General features: G+C 43.6%; 1 protein-coding gene across 2 annotated transcripts in view; it reads left to right on the forward strand.

Annotated features, from left to right (window-relative positions):
* NEIL3 (nei like DNA glycosylase 3) overlaps nucleotides 1-12603 on the forward strand; it is a 99258-nt gene that overhangs the window by 44054 nt on the left and 42601 nt on the right. The window contains exon 4 of one of the 2 annotated variants that reach the window (XM_073606749.1): nucleotides 4957-5088. In XM_073606749.1, coding sequence (XP_073462850.1) covers nucleotides 4957-5088 — 132 coding nt within the window. Of the gene's footprint in view, nucleotides 1-4940; nucleotides 5089-12603 lie in introns of those variants that run through there. The other variant, XM_073606745.1, reaches the window with a different exon arrangement.

The following is a 12603-nucleotide window of genomic DNA, read 5'->3' on the forward strand; positions in this document are numbered from 1 at the left end:
AATAGATTAGAAAGAACGTCGGGCGGGCGGAGTTACACGCATGCGCAGTGTGTATAAAGCGTAACACGCGTGCGTAGTACGTACGATCTGTGAGCGGAGGAAGGCGTATCGGAGGCGCCGATCGTGATAACGAAGGTAAGATCTAAATTTGGGCCTATACTGCTTCTAGATTGAGGCCTATATTGTAACAAGGTTAGGAGAATTTTGCCTGACATTAGGGTTTGTCTTGTGTTGTGTTGTGTCTTGCAGTGAAAATGGATATCTTGAAAGATAAGGACTTTATGGCAATCTTCATTGATATGTTCAGGGAGCTGCCTTGTCTATGGGAGATAAACCACCCTGAATATAAGAACCAAACAAAGAGGAAGGCAGCACTGGATCAATTGCTGGAATTTGTGAAGACGGTGATCCCCACGGCAGACATCACCTATTTGAAGATCCTAATTGGTGGCCTGAGGAGCACTTATCTAAGGGAGCACAAGAAGGTCCAGGATTCCCAGAGATCTGGAGCTGCAGATGACATTTATGTCCCCAGGCTCTGGTACTATGACAGACTGCATTTTCTGGCAGGTCAGACTGAACCCAGGTCATCACTCTCCAGTCTTCCTTCCACGCTTCCTTCCCCACCCAGCTGAGGCTTCTGACGCCCAATCTGGGCCTTCCAGGCAGCAACATGTGGAGGAGCCCAGCTTGAGCCAGGTATAGCATTCCTCTAAATATTTCTGCTTGTCCAATCAATGATGTTAACTAGATGTTAGTTTGGAGTACTAATTTTATGATTGTAATTGATGATGCAAAAACTAAAACCATGTCCCTTTTTCTTACACAGTGAAGTCTCAGCCAGGAGGTGGCTGGGCCAAGCAGGCTGCCTGATACCCAGGTCCCTCCCCTACACCTTCAAGAGAAAGTGGCAGGAAGAGGAGAACCCCGGAGGAGGTTGCCATAGGCCTCTTTTTTTGGAAGGCTACAGAGGCCCTGAGAACCCCCCCACACTGTGAAGGAGGACTTTGCTTGCATAACTGCCTGCAAAATGCTTCAGATGGAGGAGGGCCAACGACTACTGTGTGAGTCCTTAATTTTGCAAGCTCTCAATAAGGTGTTGAGGGGCCAAATAACATGTGCTACCCACATTTGTGGCCTCACACATAGTTGTCCTCCTCCTCCTCCAGGTCCTACTCCTCCTCCTGCCACATCTCCAACACCAGAGCCACAGCCGGGAAGGAAGCGTGGAAAGAAGACCAGAAAGTGATGACCTGGGTTCAGTCTGGTCTGGCAAAAGATGCAGCCTCTTGTAGTACCACAGCCTGCACTCCCTTAGATAAGGACTCCTCAGGCCACCAATTTTGATGTTAAATAATTGTCTGCCCTGGGGGTCCAAGGCTTCGCCAATTTCTGCTGTTTCTCCAGTGTTGCCTCCCTCTTTGTTTGGTTCTGAGCCCTTAATAAAGGATTTTTTGTTTCAATTTTACTTGCCTATGTGTGTTTTCCTTAAAAAAGGACAGTTGGTTTATGAGGAGGCAGGTACATTTCAAAAATACTATGTGAAATTAACAAGGGACACCAACACCAAGCAACCTTCTTGAGATTAAATAATATAAGATATCAATGGTGTTGTGGTAACTTGACACACAAAAATATTAGGGAGTAAAACTAACCAAAAAATAAAACAAAGATCAGCCTTGAAAAAAATACAAACCCCCCCCCCCCCCCCCCCCCAAAAAAAAAAAAAAAAAAACAGCCTTTAAAAAAAAAAAAAAAAAAACAACCCAAAAATAATTATGTTAGATGTGACAAATCAAAATATATTGAGGGAATCCCGATAAATAATAAAAGAAGTTTGTGAGAAGTCTGTGTGATTATGAGCAGCAAAACTACTTAATTCTTCTCGCATTATAAAGAAGAAGAGAGTGCGCTGTATTAAACCATTTTTTTACATTGCAGCGTGATGAAAGTGCTGTATCCATTGCGAACGCTAATTTTACCAGACCGAGCTGTTTCGTCTCAGAATTTCTTCTGAGCATGCGTGGCACTTCTGTGCGTCGGAACTGGCCACACACGGTCGGAATTGACGCGTTCGGATTTTGTCGGAAAATTTTATAGCCTGCTCTCAAACCTTGTGTGTCGGAAAATCCGATGGAAAATGTCCGATGGAGCCCACACACGGTCGGAATGTCCGACAACATGCTCCGATCGGACCTTTTCCATCGGAAAATCCGACTGTGTGTACGGGGCATAAGAAGTCACAAGACTGCTTTATGCTGCTAATGAGAGAAGGTATTAGCAGTTTATATTTACTAAAATAATTGCATTTCCATGTTCTGTGTACTGTGGGAGACCAGATATAGTGAATGCAGGGTCCTGGGTTTAGTAACACTTTAAAGTAAAAAAAAAAGGAAAATATAAAGATGCACCCAAGCTCCAAAACCCGCATGTACGTGCACAGACAGTATGTATGTAAATGCACACTTTAGGGTGCCTACACTTGAAACCAGTAAGTTGAAACTGCGCATCTCTGCAAATGGGGGGGGGGGGGGGATATGGATTGGTGAATGGCAAACACCACAGAGGATATCTTTTCTGGCAAATATTAGTAATGTGTTGCACTCAACCAGTCAGTCAATATGCCACAAGTGAAATGACTATACTTGAAAATATTATCTCTCTAAAATAAATAAAACTAAAGTGACTGTGCATAGAACTTAACCCACATAAACAAAATCTTAATGAAAAGATTTTGTCTGGAATAACTGTATAGAAAACCCTACACGAATAACTGTAAAACGGCAATGTGAAACACCAGTGAAAATGTACATAAACAACGATCTAGCACAAAGAAGTGATCCTCCTCCATAACCATATATTATAATAATAAAAAAATATTATAGAGAGTTCAGAAAGTATGAATGGAAACAGAAAATGTCCAATATGTAGATCAGCTGGTGATGGACAGCTAAATGATGGAATCTGTGGATATTCTAGGGGTAATGTGATAACTCCCACAGACCCCTTCGCCCAAAGTGGTAGGTAAAATGCTCGCTTACCGACTCCCCAAGACCCCCTAAATAGTATGGGCTCATCAAAGGACGTCTTCCAGGGCTAAAAAAACGTTGATTGCGGTACAGGTTACATAATGTGTGCTGCGTAGACTGAAACATGCTAGGGCCATCATCATTATAGATGACTCAAAACTGATGGCCTGTAAGGTGTTCCCTATAGAAAATTTTGGGTACTGAAGTTTGTAGCTGTTTTATGGGCATGTGCAACTTTGACATATTGGGTATCTATTTATTCATCACAGCCTTATGCGTTATATTTACCAAAAAAATGGTGATATGTGGTGTTTGTGTGAAAAAAACTTAAGTATATTTTTACCAGATTTGTTTTGTTCTTGATAAACACTTGCAACATATCATGTGGCGTAGAATAATTGGAACTACCATTTTATTCTCCGGGGTTTCTGCTTTCAGCAAATTTATACTGTTTGGTAATATTCATTTTCATACCCAAAATGACTTAGTTATACTTTATAAAGCGATTTATTAAAAGTTCAGGTTTTTAGAGTACAGTGAGGAGGGAGAGAGCAGCGTTAGAATGGGTTTTATTCAGGTAAGTCTTTAGCAGGGGCTGGGGACTGCACCTAAAAAGGTATATTTTTTTAAATTTTTTTACGCAGAGAATGCATTAAAGAGGAGCTTCAGGCTCCCCGAAAAAATTAAGACAGCAGCTACAAATATTGTAGCTGCTGACTTTTAATATAAGGACACTTGAAAGAAAGGAGGGGGGCGAACTTTGTGGGAGTGGGTACCTGTGAAAACCAGTTACTCCCCTCCCCCAAAATAAGTATCAAATGTGGCTGTGGAGGGTACAAACAAGTGGAACTTCATTGTTTTGGGTGGAGCTCCACTTTAAAGTTAAAAGAAAAATCCTTTAGAAATAATTTAGGTGTAAACTTGCTCCTCCTGTCTCCATGTAATAGCCTTTAGGCCTGATTGCCTGCTCGGGTACAGAGCACTGAATTATGGGAGACCTAGGGAGGGTTTTACATTTTCTCCTATACTTCCCTTTTTTTTTTTTTTTTTAATGGTGCATGTAACATACAGAGGACAGCTTTAATTGAATACAATTGAGCAAGTACAAGTAAGAAAATGTCATCTTTAAAGCAGAGTTCCAGTAATTATTGTAGCTGCTGACTTTTAATAAACAGACACTCACCTGTCCCACGTTCCAGCGAAGCAGCCGCCTGAGCCCTCAGTTCTCTCCCTCGCCTCTCCCCGGCATTGCAAGTGTGGGCACCCAGCTGTGACAGCTTGCAGCCTCACAGCCAGGTGCGCATGCCGCGCATGGCCTTCCCATTGGTCAGGCAATCTTCTGGGCCCTGTTACTTGTCCCAGAAAATTGCAAGGAGGGAGAGGAGAATTTCCGCTCGAGCGAAAGTGGAGCAGGTACCTGTCAAAACTGTGACATGCCAAACGTGGCATATTTGGGGTAGAGAATTGAGAACTTGGAGCGGAACTTCCCCTTTTAGGTGGAGCTCCGCTTTAAACATTCTATTATAATTGTATATAGTGGATGGCTGCAATTTAGCACATATAAAGATAAGATGGATAGTCTAAGGTTTTAAAATGTTTGGAATTTTCATTTTATCATTTTAACAAGGTATTTAAAAGCTACCTAATGAATATTAATATATAGTGTGTGTAATTTTAAATTCCTTGTGTACCAAATTGTAATGTAACGTCTGCCTTCATTTGTTTAGCGCTGTGCAAACTGTTGGCATTATATATAACTAATTTCAGTCATATAAGTCATGCTACCTCTTCTTCTTTTTTTTTATTTATTTATTTATTTATTTATTTTTCTTCAGTCATTTTATAAAGTACCAGTTTTTCCTTTCTTTTTTTGGCTTACATGTAGTGTAATCACACTTAAACCGTGTCCTATTGTTTCATCCTAGAGTTCATTTGGAATGAATGGATCAATGCGCATTAATCCAGCAGAGAGGAAGGATAGAAGCGGAGCTCCAGCAGTTCTAGAAGTGCAACTCACCAAGGATTTGATTTGCTTTTATGATTCCACGATAGATGTCAGGTAATGCTTAGACCTCCTTCATTGTGTCTAATGGCTCCACAGCTATCCTTCTGGTAAAAAAAAAAACACGTGTGTGTGTGTGTGTGTGTGTGTGTAATAAATATATATATAATTATAGAGGGGGGGGGGGGGGAAATGTATACACACTTGAAAAATGTATGCATACAAATGTTATTACTAGATTTTATATAAGAATCAAATGGTAGCTGTAAGTCATGTTTGAATTATGCAGTCACATTAGGTGCTCAAAGTGGTCACCATTGACATCCAGATACTTTTTTGCTTTTGGCGCACTACTGCATGAACAACATTGACTAGAGTGTCCACAGGGATTGCTCTGCATGTTGTTTCAATTTCTTCCCCTAGTGCAAGCAAGGTAGGTGGTTTTCTACAGTACTCCACATCCTTTTAGTGTTCCCTACAGATAGAAATTGAGGGGTGTTAAGTGGAGGAATTCAGCAGCACCTCTACGTTGTGTCCAACGCTTTGGCAGAATGTCTTTGAGATCTCTCACGTCTCGTGGAAAATAAAATTGCTCATTTGCATTAACTGCATGAATGACTGGTAACATCAACAATGGTGTGACTACTGACATCTTTAAGGGAAACCTAATGCTACACGTTTGCTGCCATAATCAATTCGGGTTAGAGATGACAACTGTTGAAGTGTGTACATTTTTTTTTTTTTTTTTTTTGGCCCCTCTGTATATATCTTGGCTTCTTTCAGGACAGCACCTGAGAGATAGTGACTCCTCCCACCGGACCATAGGAAACACCTTCTTCCTCCAGAACTTTAAAGGGAGGCACCTCCCTACCATACCTCCGTTTTTGTGTTTCCTCCGGCCCGGAGGGAACATCTTTTGGGAGGGGAGTCAATGTCTCAGGTGCTCCTGGGAGACGAGGCTTCCTTCTCTTTTCTCCACAAGAGACCTGCTGTCCTCCCCGGCCTACCCAGGCATCAGCAGCGGTAGAAATTGTTCTTCTCTTCCCCTCCTAGTGCTCGGTGAGAGCCGAAGATACGGTGGCCCACGCGGTTGTAGGAAGCGGCGGTGCGCCGCACCATATTGGCCGGCGGTCACGCCAGAAATGACGGAGCGGCTCACTGGGTCAGCGAAAACGTCATTTCCGGCGTGGACGCAAGGGGGGAGGAGGGAGGACAGGAGCTGGCGCCTATTTCCGCTTCCGCAGATGCACTATGGGAGTCTGGAAGCGGCATATGAAGCCACGAGTAAAAAGCTGCACACCAGACATGGAGGAGTCAGCATCTGCAGTGGTAGGGACAGGCACAGGCGCCAGCAAAGCTCAGGTAGGAGCAGCGGTTAAAGTCTGCCTTTCTTCCTTTTACCTGGTGTTTTGATCTATTCCTTTTTTTTTTTTTTTTCTCTACCCCCTAGTGGCAAGAGCCTGTCTGGGCACTAGAGGCTGACTGGTTTCTTCTTAGTGCACCTGTGGGTGATTCTTGTGAAGCTGAGACTGGGTCTCACTAAAAGGTCCCCTGTTTATTTTTCCCTTTTTTGTTTTTTTCTCATAGGCTAAAAGCTCTGACCCAAAAAAAGAGATGTCCTTGCAGGGCCAAAATGGGAGAGAATTGGAAAAAAGCCCTGTGCAGTGCTTGCATCACTTCTTTAGTCAAGGAGGAATCAGCTTCGGTTTGTGATGACCTGGTTGCCTCTGTAAAGAAGGAACTATATGCCACGATTCAAACTTTTCGTGACTTTTTAGTTAATCCAGCTGCTAGTCAGCCATCCACGTCTGAGTCTTCCCAGGATTCCCTTTCTATCCCGGTGGTGGAAGCTTTACCTGAAGACCCTTCAACCAGGGAAGAGCAGTCCCATGCTCCTTCTGTTAAAGAATCGGAAGAGGAGGGTGAGGAGGTGGAGGTGGCCCCTTCCAAATTTAAGCTATCCCTAGAAGAGGTAGACGGGTTCCTTAAAGCTATTCATGTTACGCTTGACTTAAGTGAGGAAAGCAAGGAATTATCTCTTGATGATCGCATGTACGCAGGGTTAAACGAACCTAAGGGGGCGAACATTTCCCAGTCCATTCGGTCATTTCTGACGCCATTGCTAAGAAATGGCAAGATCCAGAGAGAAAACCCTTTTTTTTCCAGAGCCCACAAGAGGCGTTTTTCCTTTTGAGGAGGACCCTGCTGCGGTGTGGAATAAGGTGCCCAGGTTGGATGCTGCATTCTCCCAGGTCTCAAGATCTGCAGACCTGTCTTTTGAAGACATGGGGGTTCTGAAGGATCCAATGGATATTTTGCTCAAGAGGTCGTGGCAATCAATCATGAGCAATTTGAAGCCAGCAATGGCCACAACATGTGTAGCAAGGAATCTGGAATACTGGGTGAACCAACTTAGATCATATATAGTGGCAGATTCCCCTAAACAGGATATCTTAGATTCATTTCCTACCCTGATCTCTGCAGTTGCTTATATTGCGAATGCTTCAGCTGAAGCAATCAAAATGTCAGCTAGGTCAGTAGCTTTGACAAATGCTGCAAGAAGAGCTTTATGACTAAAAACCTGGCCAGGTGATACAGCTTCAAAGAGCAAGCTTTGTGGTATTCCCTTTTCAGGTGACCTTCTTTTTGGCCCTGATCTAGATAAAGACAGAACTGCTCATAAAAAGAGGTCCTTTCCGGTCAAGAAGAAAAAGCAGGTCCCAAAACGTCTTTTCAACCTCAAAAAGCTCAAGAGCAGGACAGCAAATTTCAGGGGAGGAAGAAAAATTGGTCCGCACAAAAAGCGAGGCGTAAAGGCGGAATTCTCTTCCGTCCTCCTTCACAGGCCGAGAAATCGCAATGACTCGTCCCTGTGGGTTGGCGGAAGATTACGAGAGTTTCTTCCGCAGTGGTCAGGGATAACTTCAAATCAGTTTATTCTGACCACTCTCTCGCAGGGCTATACTCTCGAGTTTTCCGAAAGCCCCCCAAGAAGGTTTCTGGTAACAAATACCCATCGAGATCAGAAAGGGCCCTGGCCATGAAATCCTCTCTCGAGGAACTGATGCAGCAGGGTGTAATAATCCCAGTGCCTCTAAAAGAACGGCAGGAGGGGTTCTATTCTCTATGTCTTCCTGGTAAAAAAAAAACAGGTTTTCGATTAATTCTCAATCTAAAGCCGCTAAACGTAGTCATAAAATACAGGAAGTTAAAGATGACTCAGTTTTCACTGTCAGAAATCTACTGACTCCAGCTTGTTTCATGGCATCAGTGGATCTAAAGGATGCATACCTGCATATTCCAATCTCATCCAGTCCCAGAGGTATCTCAGGTTGGCGGTAAGGATGGAAGGCAGGATTCATCATCTACAATTCAGAGCCTTACCCTTCGGGCTATCATCTGCACCTCAAATTTTCACCAAAGTGGTGGCAGAAGCCCTAGTTCCGCTTAGTCTTCAAGGAATCGCAGTAATTGCTTATTTAGACGATCTATTTTTCGCCCCCTCAAGAGAGGAATTGCAGAGCAATTTAGGCAGAGCATGCAGCCATCTGGAGTCTCTCGGATGGATTTTAAATCTCCAAAAATCTTCCCTAGACCCATCTCAGGAGATTTGGTTTCTAGGGTATGTAATAAATTCTGTAGATCAAAAGATCTTTCTTCCTTCAGAGAAGAAGGAAAAAATTCAGGATACAGTGTCTTTACTGCAGACAAACCAGCATCTGACGGTAAGGCGGGTCATGTCAGCTCTGGGTGTTCTGACTTCATCAATGCCTGCTGTTCAGTGGGCAAGGCTACACTTCAGACATCTGCAGGCCTTTCTTCTGAGATCTTGGGATCACAATTTGGAATCCCTAGAATCATAGGTAAAAATTCCAACTCAGGTGAAGAGGTCACTATGGTGGTGGAAGAGGCAGGATATCCTATCGGAGGGGTAGTCTGGGCTTTTCGATCGAAAAGAGACTGACAACCGATGCCAGTTCCTGGGGTTGGGGGGCCCACCTAGGAAAGGGTTTCACTCAGGGAAACTGGTCCAGGAAAGAGGCAACAAAGTCCTTAAACTGGAGAGAGCTCAAGGCGATCGACTTGGCTCTGAAGTCATTTGCTCAGGATCTTCAAGTTCAGCATGTTCAGATACTAACAGACAATGCCACGGCTGTGGCTTATATAAACAGGCAGGGAGGTACAAAGAGCAAATTGCTGCAGGTACTAGCCATGAACATTCTTCGGTGGGCAGAAGGACACTTGCTGTCTCTATCAGCAGTTCACCTAAAGGGGTCTTTGAACAGGGTGGCGGATTTCCTGAGCAGGAACCCCATTCAAGAAGCAGAATGGTCTCTGAACCCAGAAGTTTTCGCTATGATTGCCGAAAAATGGGGGCTGCAGAGGTGGACCTGTTTGCCTCAAAGGAGAATGCCCTGGTTCCTCAATTTTTTTCCCTAAACAATCACAACGGGTCACTAGGGACAGATGCTTTGGCGTATCCATGAAATTCCATCTTTGCTACGCTTTCCCCCATTCCAGTTAATTCCGTTAATATTAAGGAAAATTCAGAAGGAAATGGTACCAGTCATCCTAATCACGCCCTTTTGGCCAAGAAGGGCCTGGTTTTCAATCGTTCTGAGAATGGCGGTCAAGCCTTATTGGCATCTGCCCCTCAAGCACGATTTACTGTTACAAGTCCCGTAAATCATCCAGAGGTAGCCACTTTGGCGCTCACAGCCTGGTATCTGAAGAGCCGCTCCTTTTTTTCCAACCGGTTGATTTCAACACTATTAACAAGTAGGAAAAAGGTGACTAGGGACATTTATTCCAGGGTTTGGAAGGTTTATAATGCATGGTGTAATTCATCTGCCCAGGACCCAGGGAGTCTTGTTACCATTCTAGAAACTTTACAAGTTGGAGCTGACAAGGGGCTAGCAGTTAGTACCCTGAAGGTGCAGGATGCTGCGCTAGCAGTGTTCTTAGAAAAATCTGTGACCTCGAATCCGTTGGTAACCAGATTCTTTAGAGCTCCAGACCAGCACCGCTTAAGTTTTTTCCTAAATGGGATCTGTCGATAGTCCTTCAGTCTCTAACAAAGAGTCCCTTTGAGCCTTTGGAAGAAGCGCCACTCAGATATCTCACATTTAAGTATGTGTTTCTGATTGCCATTGTCTCTGCACGCAGGATCAGTGAGCTTAATGCTTCATCAATCAAGGAACCCTATTTGTCCATTTTTCCAGATAGGGTTATACTTAGGACAGACCAGAAATTCTTACCAAATGTAGCTTCAGTACAGAATCATGTTCAGGACATTGTACTTCCAACCTTCTGCCCTAACCCAGCAGGCGAGAAGGAGACTTGTTTCCACATGTTAGATGTCAGAAGGACTTTGTTATGTTACTTGGAAAGAACAAAGCTCTTTAGACGTTCAGTTTCACTGTTTGTGCTATTTTCGGGCAACAGGAAAGGTTGCCAGGCTTCTAAGGTTTCTTTAGCAAAGTGGCTGAAACTATCCATTTCAGAGGCTTATTCGCATGCAGGTGTGTCTCCACCAGCAGGAATTTGTGCACACTCAACAAGAGCACTAGCAGCCCTTGGGCAGAGAGAGCTGGTACCACCCCTGAACAAATTTGCAAGGCGGCAACATGGTCAAGTTTTCACACATTCGTGAAACATTACAGGCTGGACCTCCGATCTGCTAATGATCAGGCGTTTGGCAGAAAGGTCCTGCAAGCTGTTGTCCCGCCTAGGGGGTAAGTCTCTGTTATCCTCTCAGGTGCTGTCCTGAAAGACGCCTTGGGAAAAACCAAGTTAGACTTACCGGTAACTTGCTTTCCAGAAGTCTTTCAGGACAGCAACATCCCGCCCTATTGTATTTAATATACTATGCTGTGACTAACGTATGTGTTTGTGTTCCAGCTGGGGCCGGAGGTTTCTCTTCTAAAACTGAGGTATGGTAGGGAGGTGCCTCCCTTTTTAAAGTTCTGGAGGAAGAAGGTGTTTCCTATGGTCTGGTGGGAGGAGTCACTATCTCTCAGGTGCTGTCCTGAAAGACTTCTGGAAAACAAGTTACCAGTAAGTCTAACTTGGTTTTTTGCTCTTATTCCAAACATGGAATCCGTAATAATTGTTTTTCACTTAGCTAATGGAGTATGTAAGCTCCTGCTAAAACAAAGTAAAGAATCATGTTCCCACTCTTCACATCTGTCTGCCCAGCCCTTGTTTACCTAAGGGCAGCTACACTCCCTCTTCAGCATGTCTAAAACATCCTTTAACATTACATAATTGGGCCAAATTTTCAGTTTCAAGTATCATTTAAAGATCCAAAAAAAAAGCTGTCCTATCATACATAAGAGAGGTAATCCACCAGCATTTTCTATTGAGTAGGTTAGAATAACACTGCAAGATTAGCCTGTTTCTCATCAAGTGATGCTAAGACAATAGAGATGTGCTATAAATTATTTATCGAGATGTTATGTGACCCCACAAAGGGTGTGAAGGTTCAGAACGGATGTTCCCCCAACATGTTGGAGGGGGTGCGATGCTCAGTGGGCCTTTCGCGCACTTGTGGTGGGAATGCATAAAGATACAGCCTTACTGGGAGGAAATTACAATGGTCAATTCCAATGATACATTGGAAAGGTCAATGTATCAAATCACAGGAGAATATACCCAGGTGGAGCCATGGAAATAACCGTGGCTCAGTATAAGAACACCCTAGTTCCTTACTTTATTAAATGCAGCTAAAAGTCTGATTCCGAGACTATGTAGAACCTCAGAAGCCCCGACTATGAAGGAATGGGTAGCAAAGGTTGTCTGGCTGAGATCTATAGAAGAAACCATGCATACAGTAGAGGACTCTGTAGAGGTGTACTACACCATATGGGGAAAATGGTTGAATTTAAAAAAATCTATAGAATAGACAACTATGGTGGGTGTTTAAGGGGGTTAATATATGCAGAATATGGGATGGCAGAGTTTAAGATGAAGAGGAGGGGTACGATTATACAACAAGACCTGAATGGCGGAAAAATTGGTCCTGTGGGATAGAGGTGGTTGAAGAGGGAGATGTCTTGTTGGGGATTGAGGGAGAGAGGGGTTATTATCTTTTTTTTCTTGGGGGGGGGGGGGGGGGGGGTTTGTCCTGAGGGAGGGGGGGGGGGTATGGGAACTTATATGTGAAATGCTGTGAAGCTGAAGCTCAGATTTGTGTACCTGTTCTGTAACTAACTGTTTCTGTGTTTTTAAAAGAATTTATAATAATACAAAATCTATAAAAAAAAAAAATAACACTGCCTCACTCAGTTTGCTTCTACAGTCACGCTCGTGCTACATGTTAACACGAAGTAAGATTTGTAGGTAGGTGATTTTGCCAAAGATGACTGTTCATTGATGCATATTTTTTCTATACATCAGATGTGTAGTGCGTAGAGTATGTGATTTTTAGTTTTTGGCTTAACCAGTTGCAGACTGTCATAAAAGTAAAGAAAGTCATCATTGTACAGGGGGGGGGGGGGGGGGGGGGATGTGTTTACTAAAGGTAAATCCACTTTGCACTACAAGTGCAGTTGCTGTAGATCTGAGGGGGGA

The sequence above is a fragment of the Aquarana catesbeiana genome, linkage group LG01, assembly GCF_042186555.1.
Source record: "Aquarana catesbeiana isolate 2022-GZ linkage group LG01, ASM4218655v1, whole genome shotgun sequence".
Taxonomy (NCBI): domain Eukaryota; kingdom Metazoa; phylum Chordata; class Amphibia; order Anura; family Ranidae; genus Aquarana; species Aquarana catesbeiana.